The 13,067-nt window shown below is 36.7% G+C and overlaps 2 protein-coding genes across 2 annotated transcripts in view; one reads left to right on the top strand and one right to left on the bottom strand.

The window, feature by feature from the left end:
- LOC112507252 (F-box/kelch-repeat protein At5g42350-like) overlaps positions 1-6,902 on the top strand; it is an 11,201-nt gene extending 4,299 nt beyond the window's left edge. The window contains exon 2 of the mRNA XM_025111741.1: positions 5,042-6,902. Within this exon, the coding sequence (XP_024967509.1) occupies positions 5,042-6,726 (1,685 nt within the window). The 3' untranslated portion in view covers positions 6,727-6,902. The remainder of the gene's footprint in view (positions 1-5,041) is intronic.
- Positions 6,903-8,303: 1,401 nt separating this feature from the next.
- Positions 8,304-12,763, bottom strand: LOC112519261 (pentatricopeptide repeat-containing protein At1g62350). Its single transcript, XM_025127288.1, has 3 exons — positions 12,668-12,763; positions 11,612-11,958; positions 8,304-8,954 (listed from the first exon to the last, which is right to left on the bottom strand). The coding sequence occupies exons 2-3, from the start codon at positions 11,918-11,920 to the stop codon at positions 8,538-8,540; spliced, it is 726 nt and encodes a 241-aa protein (XP_024983056.1). The 5' UTR covers positions 11,921-11,958; positions 12,668-12,763; the 3' UTR covers positions 8,304-8,537.
- Between the last annotated feature and the right edge of the window lie 304 nt (positions 12,764-13,067).

Raw genomic sequence — 13,067 nt, 5'->3', positions numbered from 1 at the left:
ACATAAATGACAAACCACAAAGTACCAATTTCACAGCTCCATTATTAGGTTTTGCAATCACACAATAATTAGAAACTTATAAAATAACCCTAAGTCCCTTACCTCACAAGTGTCAAGGGCTCAAGAGTCAAGGCCGAGAGCGAGAGGCGAGAGCGATAGTCGCAGTTCTCAGACCGGCAGACGAATGGCAGATGGGCAACGACAGTCGGCGAGATGGGCTTGACTCTTGAGAGACCGGCGACTGAGGCTGAGTGAGGCAGAGAGAGAGAGCGTCGAGCGAGAGCGAGGGCGGGAGCGAGAGGCGAGAGCGAGGGCGGGAGCGAGAGGCGAGAGCGAGCGATAGCGATTGAGGATGAATCATGAAATTCGATGATGGATATGAGGAGCCTGGGCCGGTAACTCGGTAAGTGAAACTGTGAAATGTGGAATGGACTCTAAAGGCTAACGGTAATAAAAAAAAATTTTGGCCCAAACTGAACCTAGTACATGCATTGGGCTTAAAAAATCTTGATGCCCTCTCCACTTTTGATGCCCTGGGCCGTCGCCCCTTTGGCCTAGGCCCAGGGCCGGCCCTGGGGAAACGTAGGGTAAAGCAGTGAAGACGCAAGAGAGAATAATAGGAGGCGTCAAGGCCGGAGGAGGCTCCAAAGTAAGAAGGATTGCTCGTGGGTTTGAGAAGTCGTACATTTTAAGTCATTAGTTGTACAGGTTTTTGATATACAAATTCAAAATCTAATTTTAGTTAAAATTATAAGTTGGACAAATAATACACCTGAACTTTAGATTGGTTTTCCTTTAATAAATTTTGGAATGAATTGAATGGTATTGACGCATGATGAAAGCAATGCACAGATACAATGTTTACACACATATGACACGTTTTGGAATAAAAAAAAAGATAATATAATTCTATATATTCAAAATTACAAAATTTGACATTTTAAAGTGGGACCTACTTTTGGCGAGTAGCCAAAAATACTAAATTAAAAATGTGAAATAAACGTAATTGATTTTTGCTTAAATAGAAGTGTGAAAACCAAAAAATGTTAATTTAATGCGATCTACTTATTGTAACTGGAATAATTAAAATCCGAACATCACAAAAAAGTACTCCAAATTCGGGTTCATGGTTGTGGACGAAAAATAAGGGAAGACCGTCAATCATAGTGTGCCGTTATGTTCGACATGTCGCAAGCTTTTTGTGCATATCTTATGTCTCATAACTCTTTACAAATTTATAGTTGGTTTAAGCCGGAATTCTTTCCAACGAGTTTTCTTTATCCCAACGGTCCATATTAAGAGGGTGTTTGGAATTGCTTATTTGAAACAACCTATACTTTTTTATAAAACATTTGTCAATTTATTATAAGTCAGAAGAGTTTAACTTTTTCAAAAACTCCTTATTACCGGTTTGGCACCGGTATAAGTTGTTTATCTAAACACTCAAAAATGGCTTATTACCGATGCCATACCTGAATAAGTCAACAAGTTGTTTTTATAAACAATCACAAACACCCCCTAATACTTCATCCCTTGTTGGTAGGAAAATAGAATCGTGAACTCCTTATAAACTAAAACTATGTATTGTCAATACATTCCACTATGATTTTAAGTTGATTTAAAGGTTACTGATTTGAGTCTGTGATGTTACAAATGGTATATGAGTCGGATGGTGAGGCAAACCTCATCGAATGTCCTTGAGGACAGATGTTTATAACATTTTAAATTATCTGCTAATTCTTGAATCTGCTTTATACAACTATACTGGTATTTTACCCTTTTATGATGATTTTTACAAATCTTGATGTGAGTGAACTTAAAAGTTCAAATTGTTCCATTTTATAGTTCAATAATTCAAAATCTTTACCAAACTTTAGTGACTTTTAATATTATTATTTCAAACTTAAATATAACAATTACAATCAAAACACCAATTTACTTCATTTATTTTTGGGACTAAGGAGCACAACTTTCATGAAAGAAAAAGAGGAATAATGCAAATTTGGGTAAATAAATCCAAAAACAGAAACACCTTTTTCCACTTTTATTCAAATTAAATAATTTAATTAAATAAAACAAAAAATAAATAAATGTCCCCACCCTCTTGATACGATCATTAAGCTCAAATAAAGAGAGACCAGATCCATCACTTTCATCTCTCTCTCTCTCGCTCAGAAATTGTTAATTGCTGCTTTTACTTTGCCTTTCAAACTTTACTAAAATCCCCCATTCTTGATTACATCTTTTAACCTAACATCAATTCTTTCTTGATGATCCATTGCTATCTCACAGATTTCACATTTCATCTTCCTCTTTGTTTGAAGATTTGAATCCCCAAGAAATTGCTACTTTTAGTTACCCTTTTGTTGGATCTAATCTTTCAGATCGATCTCTGGGTGCAAATCAAGAATCTTGAGTTGAAAAGATAGATTCTGTGTTCATACGCTGCAAGAACTTGATGAGGTTTGTGTTCTTAACTTTTGATGGGTTTCATCTGTTCATAAAACTAGATGTTTTCTGTGTTTTTTTAGTGCATTTAACTGTTTGGGTTTCTGGGTTTCCCGTCAATATTTGTTGGATTTCATCTGCTCACTTAGTTTGTGCTTTCTTTGAGAGCATTGTAGATTGTACTTTGACTTTTAGATGGTCAAATGTAATCTTTTCATATTCAAATTTTATACATCTCTTTTTTGGTTTTTGATCTTGGGAAACTGTGTTTCTTGAAGTAATTTTGAATAGATATATGTAGTTGTTAATTTCCTACATAAAGATGGTTATTAATGTCGATTTTCGAAGTTAGAGAATTGTTCATTTGACACCCAAAAGTCAACCATGGAATGAAATTTGTTGGATTTCACCTGCTGGTTGTGTTCATAGCTGTCTGTGTTCGTTGACTTTACTTAGTCAAACCTATCAATTTTGAAATCCAAATTCGGTTCCATTTTAAACTTATTTATTTGAAAATTGTCTCTATTCTAATAATGTTTAAATACTTAAGCGTGGCCATTAAAAATTTTCTATGAAAAAATCATTATTATTGTTTAATTTTGAAGGAAAAAAACAACTGGTTTGACTTAAAACCTGGATCTTTCTGGGACTAGGGGGTGCTATTATTGGAATTCAATTACTGTATCTGTATGTCTTTTTCTGGTTTTATTCAAATTTGATCTTCTGGATACTTGATTTCTTGATTTCGATTGTTGTTTGTTCTTTTATGCATTGAACTTATTACACACACACACACACACACACACACACACACACGCATAGAGGAGGTTGTAAATACAAACCATGCAATTGTTACAAACCATACAGATCAATCAATTAAGATATTTATGAAAATGACGGGGCTTCATTTATTATGATCCAAAATGAACCGGATATTTATAGAAGATGATTAGAGTTCATTCATTATGAAACTGCATGTTCATTAGATCAAATGAGATTGGTTTGTATGGTTTGTAACAACGTGTTGGTTTGTACAACAAACCCTCTCTCTGTATATATACAGAGAGAGGAGAGATAGAGTTCCCTTCTTTTACAAACCCAATAATTCGTACAATGTACAAATGTTTTCATGTGAAAATGCAATGTTTATTCATAGTTGTCTCATATGTGAAACGTTCATGACTGTTTGTTTCCACACATGAAACAGCTCTGAACGTTTCACATATGATACATCACTCTATAAACATTGCATTTTCACATGAAACAACACATGAAAACTGTCTGTAAATGATTATGTGTCGAAATATACATCTAAATCAAACCAAACAAAACCAGGAGATTCGAGGGTGCCTCAAGAGAAACAGAGGTTGTTTCCAACAAATTTGGAAAAAGATCGACCTTTGTAGGACATGATTACAAAAGAATGCAAAGATCATTCCTAGCTAAAAAGAATATAGTATAAGGGTGCATTTGGTATGCATACGGGATGGGATTGGACCGGCGAGAGTGAGGTAGGCAAGGGAAAGAAATGCGGAATGATATAGGGAATTAATTTGATATGGGTAGTTTAGTAATTTACCAATCGTGTCCCATCAGTCTAATTTCTTGGTTGAACAGAAAAGATGCATTTTTATACCACTTGGGTCCTTTTATCTGTATAATGTGATTTTGAGACTTAGGGGCTGTTTAACAAAATTTTTATTAAGTCCTATATGGATAAATTTGTCTGTCTGGATAAATGGGTGTTGTTGTTTACTTTTTTTATCTGAACCAACAGTCTGAATAACATAAATGACCGATTTACCCTCCAGTATTAATTATTTGAACATCAAAACAAAAAATCATAAAGAGGCTGACGATAGGGTGTCTCATTTGGGAAGGAGACGATGCTTTAAATAAGGGGTAGGGGTGTTATTTTTGTGGCTGAATGGGGACAAAACACTATTTCTATCCGTGCGATTAAGTCATGTTCTGTGCGAATAAGCCGTAAATAAACAACCCAAATGAGTTGTGCGAGTAAGCCAGATAGACCAATAAAGCCTAATTAAGCCGCAAGTAAACAACATCAACACTAATTAAAAAGTGATCAAGGGTCCAAATCCCTTCTTATACTTCTCAAGTTACTCACACTGCAATCCTATCTGAAGACTCTCGATCCTCCCAACCCCTCCCCGTTCAAGACTCTTACAAGCAATCGGCTACTACCCTAATTCGTCTACTCCAAGAACTCCGATCTGATATCATGTCCCCTAAAATGACATGTTTGACTTTTTTGAGTCAAACGTGCCACTGTTTAAACTTGAAATTTATATGAATTCTTTTACTGTTTTTACACGTACAAGTTTCCTTTACGTAGCTTGTATTGTATGATTCGATGTGTATAAACTCACTTCTTTGAATATATGTGGAACAATATCGATTTAGAAGTCCAAATCTAGTTGTTTCGACTTTCAAAAGTAAAAAAGTTGACTTCTTTCTGTTCATATCCATTTTGACCTGTAAATTACTGATCTTGTAACATATTTGTGAAATTTATCGTTTGAATCTTTCTTATCGATTAAAGCTAATGTTAATTTAATGTTCATATGATCAGGCTTTCGAACAATCACGTTTGTATATTGCTTTCCAACGATATTAGAATGCACGATGATATCTGAAAGACTGAAAGAAGTCGAGCCTTCCAATGTGTCGAACCGTCTAGCTCGCAGTGCTAGCCAAAAGTTAAAGAAAAACAACCATGGAAGCGTAATGGCCGATGATGATAGCTCGGGTGGGGTTTCATTAAGGTGTCTGAGTTTGTATAGCCGTGGCAGTGGAGGGTGCAAGGTTGGAGCTGCTACGAGCGACGAGTTTGGTGAAGTCACGAAAGGGTTCAAACCAGTGTGCGGGACCCACGACACGAGCGTTGATTGCTTCTCGTATGGAGTGGAGCGGTTTTGGAAGAGAAATAACCGGAAGAAGAATCTTGAAGTCGAAAAAGAGCCGCACCGAAAAAACACCATGGATGTGTTTCTTCCCGATGATGTTCTTGAGATGTGTTTGATGAGACTCCCGTTAACGAGTCTGATGAATTCTCGGCTCGTATGCAAGAAATGGCGAGCGTTAACGAGCACACCGCGGTTCATGCAAATGAGACGAGAGGGGTGTTTCCCAAGTCCATGGTTGTTCGTTTTTGGTACGGTGAAAGACGGTTACTGCTCTCGTGAGATATTCGGTTTTGATGTCTCTTTCAAAAAATGGCATAAAATCGAAGCGGAAGTTCTTACAGATCGGTTTTTGTTCTCAGTCGCGACTGTTCGTGACGATATTTTCGTCGTTGGAGGTCGTTCGAGCGTTGGTAGAATGGACGGAAGTTCGTGCAAGACACACAGAGGAGTCTTGGTGTTTAGCCCGTCAACAAAATCTTGGCAGAAGGTTGCATCGATGAAACATGCACGCTCGAAGCCTGTTCTTGGAGTCTGTGGAGTCAGCTCTGATCGTTTGGTCGTCAAAAATCAACACAATCATTTTCTCCGGTCACGGACGCGTGTCGGGGGAGTATCGGATGTTTACGAGGACCCACATCGGCTTTCCATTAGAAGGCTATCGAGAAACTCCATCGATGAAAAGGTCAAGCACGCAAGTGTAAAAGACCGTCGACGGTTCTTGATTATGGCCGCTGGTGGGCTCGGTTCTTGGGAGGAACCGCTAGATTCATGTGAGATTTATGACTCGTCATCAAACAAATGGACGGAAATTCAACGACTGCCTGTGGATTTCGGGGTCGTCTGTTCGGCGGTTGTCTGTAACGGGACATTTTACGTTTACTCAGAAACCGATAAACTCGCCGCATACGACATTGGACTAGGTTTCTGGGTTCGAGTCCAGATGACTCCTGCTCCACCGCGGGTCCATGAGTACCCCCCAAAGCTTGTATCGTGTGACGACCGTCGGTTGTTTATGGTGTCGGTCTCATGGTGCGAGGGAGATGGTGAAATCGGGCGGAGAAACAAAGCGGTGCGGAAGTTATGGGAGCTCGATCTCGTGTACTTAACATGGAACGAAGTTTCGAAACATCCCGATGCACCGATGGACTGGAATGCGGTATTTGTTGCGGACAAAAACTTGATTTTCGGGGTCGAAATGTTCAAAATTTTCGGGCAGGTGTTGGAGTTTTTGACGATGTGCGATGTGGCTGACCCAGCGATGAAGTGGGTTCACGTATCGAAGAATCAGGTGGCTCGGGAAATGGATGCGGCTTCGTGCGTGATGAAATCGATGGCGGTCGTGCACTTGTAACAAATGCCGATAAGTTTGATCGAAATCGATGGTTAGTGGCGTAAGTTGATCATAAGCTGAATTTCGTAATTAATGTTCAAGAATTGTTGCGTTTATTTTGGATTCGTAGTAAATTCGATTTGATTGGGGTTACAAACTTTGCAAGTATATGTAATTCCTTTTTGCATCAGCAACTATATTTAACTCCAGATGTGGCAATTTCATAAGTAAAAGGTTGATTTGGGTTATATCTAATCTTTAAGGGTTAGATGTGTAAAACTCAACGAGACTGTAGGGACGAGAAGTGCTATTTTTAATGAACTATGGGGATCAAATTTGTAGTTTACTCATTTTTAACAAAAATTATTGAAGGACTAGAGTTGATAGTGAAATAGATCCGCAACCACACTGTCTAAAAGGGTTAGAGCTGATAGTGAGTGATAAATAAATGTAATTTACACTTTTTTATATCGAAACCAAACGCTTACCTTGGTAAGAATTTATTGGTAAAATTCAATATTATCCCTTACTTACCGGGTAAGATTTTAGTCCACGAAAGATATCGTATACAATAATTTATCCGGTAAGCGCTAACTCTGGTAAAAGTCGTCGTCGTCCTCACTTACAGGATAAGACTCTAGGTCCTTATCTTCTCCCTTACCGGGTAAGATTATTGGTCCTTCTCGTATTCATCAGTAAGGTAATGTAACTTGACAAGTGAAATCAAATATTCATATATTTTGAGTTGATTCATCATTCAGTATGTTAATGGAAGAGGATAAATAGCTCTTTGTTTTTATCTATTTGTATTTCTTGTACTCTTTTATGTTACAGTCAAATAAAGAATGATGGAAGGATTATGCAAATGAGTCGTACATGAAGATTCAAAGCCAGTATAAACCAACAAAACTCTCAGAAATCGGTTTCTTAACCAAGATATGACGAATCAAGATGATCGGTTCTCAAGTTCAGAGAAGAACATAGAAAGGAAGGAAAAAGAGTAGAAAAGCAACATAAAAACAATACTTCCCTGATTAAATCGGAGGAGGAGATGAGAAGACGGTATAGGATTCGAAGGCGTGAATTCAAGAGCGAGAGAAGGAAGCAACTATTTCACATATGTTTGTGTTCATATATTGAAAAAAATCCATGTGAGACTTTTTTTGTTTATATAGTCTATAGTGGAACGAAAAATACACGTAAAAAAGTTTCATATTGGAAAACAAATACATGTGAAAGTATCACATTATGAAACAAATATATATATGAAATAGTGCCTAAAATCCTACCATCTGATTTAAAGAATCATGCACAAAAATATTTTTGTATCAATTCTTACGGGTTTATAACTTTTTTATGGTTCTTATTTGATTTGCTCTATATATATGGACGAGGGATCATGTGAGAATAACAGTTATAGTGAGAACAATGAGAACACTTTTAAGCCTTTAAATGACTTGACTTTTTAGTCAAACTTATTATTCTTCAACTACTTTCTGCATCTTCAACTACATTCATCTTTACTTTTAAGTAACTTTTACATACATTTATTCACACATTCACATACATGAATTTGTTAAAGTTTAGGTCACGCTGATAAAAAAGGTAGCTGAATGTAGATGAAGATATATCAATGTATATGAATGCTTTGTTCTCACATCCTCAACATAACTCTTATTCTGATCAGAACTATTTTATATATATACATACACACACACACAAACAAGGCAATGCAAGTTTTGGCAACTCGATAACATCAAAACAAAATCGAAAACTGTTATAGAGTTGCATCCCGTTGTTGCAACAAATCTTTGTAACTTAAAACCGCTATTTTAGTTGCATTCGCTCTCCCTACCAGAAGGATAGTCTTCAAACAGGTCTTCGGGCGGGTCATAAATGATCATGCCTGGGAAAAGTTCCAAGAAATCATCCTTCACCTTCTCCCTCAGCTCGGGATATGGTAAAAGCCCTTTCAAGATCACTCGAAAAGGCAACGACAATGGAGGGTCAGGAGCCCGTCTCATTTCCTCATATACAACCATTGCCTCCAACGGCAATCCGCTATCCAAAAAGGCCCTCATAATGTCCCCAAATGTATGTTGATCAAAGTGTACCTCTTCTTTCTTTAAATCTTCCCATACCTGCTTTATCTCATCCACTTTTTTACTTCTTGCTAGCATCATAAGCATGTCCCTGTAAAAGAACATATCTGGTCGGTACCATATCTCTTTCCGCACGACACCATATAACTGCACAACGATACCTTATAAATCAAATCAAATATCTAGTAAGAGTAAACGGTTGTTGAAAGAAAGGACCATTCTTAAAACCATGTATGAAATATATAGAACTTATGTTTTTAGTGTCCCAAACATAATCAACATATCCCAATCGAGGTAGGACGTACAGACTTTTCCTCTACCCCTGGCAAAGAGGCTTGCAGAAAGTTGTGGAAAGTCAAAGAGTGAAACAGAAATTTCAGGGTGACCCATGTATGCAGCATTTCCCTTTATGACAAGTTCAAGAGTTAAATTTACCAAATTACTCATTGTTATCATTACTAGATATTGATATCACTGATTTTAGCCACAATAATCCCTTGGTTGTCATTGTTGGAGGCCATTTGACGCACTTGACTAAGAAGCCGTTTACGACACATTTGGTAACTAAACATTTACAGCCTCTTAACGGTTAAGAGACCCTTACCAGGTCAAAGATTATGGTGTTTATACTTACAGCACCATTTTGCTCATCAATAATCTTACCCAGTAAGAGAGGGTGGAGAGCACAGGGCCGGTCCTGAGGTTTCGGATGCTCATGGCAAAAACCAAAAGAATGCCCCATATACAGGTTCATACGACAACAGTAACCAAATAAGAGAACAAGAAAACGACGGAATCACATATTTTACACTAAAATCAAGTGTAAAATCACATTTGACTCACACGACTTTAGCCGCGACTTGAGGTCGCAGGCTACATCGCCCACACACCTTTGTGTTGACCATTAGTGTAAAATCACATGTGACTTTGCACGTGATTTGGCCGTTCTCGTGTTTTATATGATTATTGTTCTCGTTTGAACTTCCATATATATAGTGCGAGATTTAAATAAGAGACTAAATATCATAAAAAGGTAAAACCGGAAGGTTCATATGTGAACCATTGAAAAAAAATCCATTTGAATATGCAATGTGAACCCATATGAATTATTTGCAACATCAACTCACATATGCATCTTTAAATAGATTTTTCAGATTTTTTCAATGATTCACATGTGAACATTTTCTTAACTCCTTCTCACCTTCTCATGATATTTAGCAATCTTATTTAAATTGACTACATATAAAAAAATAAACTATTTGAAGCAGTTTGGAACCTATTCAAGTTTGACGGCTCATCTCCATGCCGATTTTTATTAAACATGACAAAGAATGATACAAGGATGACATAAACCAAAACCCCTGAATAATAAAAACTATTCAAGTTTGACGGCTCACCTAAAACGATGTCTTTGTGTGTTTTTTGAACACCATACCTTATGAAAAACAGATAGAGAACACTTGAATTTAAATCGTCGAAATCAAATAGTTTACTTCAATTCGCTTCAATCCAATCTCTATTCTATGCAAACATCAAAGATCAAACACAAACAAAACCAAAAATCAGAATTTAAAAAATAGTAAACTCAAAAGAACATTTTACAAAATTTCTACAAAGAAAAGAAAGGGAGGGAAAAAAGGAAAGGAAAATAATTTTTTTCTTTGTGTTCTCGAAAGGGAACGAAAAGCAAAGAAAGAAAATAATCTTTCATGTTCTTGGACAGGAGAGAAAGGAAAGGGAATGTGTCAGTTTTACAAATATAGCCTCTTAAAAATATGTTCTTTATTATGAAAGCTTGGGTAGTTTTGTAATTTTAATAATCTTTTTAAAGGGTTTTATTTCCTTTCCTTTCCTCCCACATCTGGAAGGAAAGTTTTGGGAGGAAGCTTCTGATTTCTTTCCTTCTGATTCCCTTCCTTTCTCTCCCAAGAGAACACGAGTTTTTTTTACTTTCCTCCTCTTTCCCTCCCTTCGTAAAAGAAGTTTCAAGAACACAGCGTTAATGTGAAAACATAATGATTAGTGAGGTTACAAGAATAACCTAAAATCAAGAAAACATTTACAAAATCAAAATAAACTTTACAAAACTTAAACTTACTGATTAATGAAAGATTGAGAATAATCTAAAATCTTAAATACTTGAGCAAATAAATATTAAAAAAACAAATTCAAGCTCAAATATTCTCTTTGGATTCGCTGTGGGTTTTGCAGGGATTAAAAAGATCAATTTTCAAGCCCACTATATTTTGTTGCCCATGGCCGCAGCCATCATTGCCATGGGCAAGGGCTGGTTCTCGAAGAGCGTTTAGCGGCATGGTCAGAGATGATGGGTGGTGACTCTAACCTAGTAAGTGCTTGAAAACGGCCTCTAAGAGTCAAAACAAATTTATACAACTATATGTTGAATCAAATACAACAATTTACTTGGAATGGGATGATATAATTATCAACAGCTTAAGTCAAAGTATCTTGCCTTTGAATCAGCTGAGTACTCAAGTTAAATATCTTTAACAAGTGTGCAACAGTTTATTACTAGAAGTAAGGGACCGTTTACCAAACTCTTACCGGGTAAGCGCTTACAAGGCGTCACTTACCGTACCAAGTGAACTTGGCAATGACAGAGAAGTTAGCCGATAAGAGGCATAGCAAGGACCAAGAGTCATACAAACAATCCATTTTGATGGCCGAAAATGTTATCCAACAAAGTAAGTGAGGGTGGTGACTCTTGTTGGTAGCGTTTGGTAAACGGCCCTAAGATAATGGAATCCAAACGAAAAGAGCGATAGAAGAAAAGTAGAGCACACCTTCATGGATAAAAAGACGAGGTCTTGTCTCTGGAATTCAGCAAGAACGGAGACGAGGTCGGACTTGAGAAGGCGAGAGACATGGGACTTGATGAACAAGTCAAGTCGGACAGGACTTGATTGAAGTCTCTTGAGCTCTTTGGCAATAATCAAACCTTCTTTTCCCAATTCCTTCTTGCGCCTCCATATTGATAAGCTTGGGCTTGATGTTGAGGAAGCTGAGCTTGAGATCTCATGAAGGGATGCTGTTATGGTTTTCAGATTTGACAATGAAGCTCGTAGCAGGATGGTTCGACCATAATTGAGCATATTGATCTAAGCGTAATACTTCTTATTATTACTTGAATCTAATCAATAGATGAAACAGATTCAATACATAATATACACTAAAACAACTGATTAAAGAAAAGAAGCATCCATTTTTATTCAACCAGTAGAAAAATAAAATTGTCACAGTTCCAAATAATGTAGGGTCTACAAACTCAAATCTATGCTTCTAAAATTCAATAATATGGTTTAATAAACTCTAAAGATACACAAAAAGTGACCAAGCATTCACATAAACAAATTACAAGTTTCAGACTTCGTAAGACAGTATAAAAGTTGATGGGTTTTGGAAAAGGGAAACAGCTCTTTGGTAGATGATGTAAGATGAAAGTGAGATGAAACCAATATTACTTAGCTAGAGTTTGTAATCAAGTTGAACAACGCATTTCGTTGGCCGGAATTAAAATGGAATCTATTAAAGGATTGAAATGTTTGTTTTGGTTGGCATAATTAGTTATGAATTTTTTGTAAAATTACCATATGATGTGTAAATTTTTTGTAAAGAATTTGATGAACATGTAACTTTTATATAAACCTAATGGGTCGTCAAATAAATCATGGAAAAGGTAACTTAGGGCTCAATTTAATCAACCTAAACCAAGCTGTAGAGAAATCCATAAGAGAAGAGAGTGAATACCTGGTTTATTTGAAGCTTCAACATTCATTAATGGTTGCTTTCTGTTTTTAGGTAGAATAAGAAACGGAGAAAAGAAACAGAAAATCACATACCTTGAGAGAGCATAGATCGACGGAGACGATGAAGACAGCCCTTGCCGGAGGAGAAAGAGTGGAAGAAGGGAGAACGTTGGAGAAATCGATGGGACAAAATAACTCATGTTACCCCTAAGGGGCTGTTTGGTAGCTAGTGACATTAAGGGGCTGTTTGGCAGTTGCTGAATGGTTTTGTGCAGAATGGTTAAGTGGTCAGAATGGTTAAGAGGGTCAGAATGGTTAAGTGCTGAATGAAATATGGTTGTTTGGTAAATGTTCTCTGAATGATAACAAATTACCATTTTAACCCTCTGTATGATTTAGTACTGAATAAAATATAACTGTTTGGCAGATATCTGAATAAAACAATTACTTTGTAAATGTAACTACATATTTCATATTAATCCAAACAAACATA

This window comes from Cynara cardunculus (assembly GCF_001531365.2).
Source record: "Cynara cardunculus var. scolymus isolate 2C chromosome LG 1, CcrdV1, whole genome shotgun sequence".
Lineage (NCBI taxonomy): Eukaryota > Viridiplantae > Streptophyta > Magnoliopsida > Asterales > Asteraceae > Cynara > Cynara cardunculus.
Note: the sequence above shows the minus strand (reverse complement) of the source record. Positions and strands in the feature narration are given on the sequence as shown.

Coding starts and splice junctions, on each gene's coding strand:
- LOC112519261 (XM_025127288.1), bottom strand. CDS start 11,920: ATGCTCAATTATGGTCGAACCATCCTGCTACGAGCTTCATTGTCAAAT. Junction 8,955..11,611: donor TCGTCTTTTTATCCATGAAG/GTGTGCTCTACT, acceptor ATCGTTGTGCAG/TTATATGGTGTCGTGCGGAA.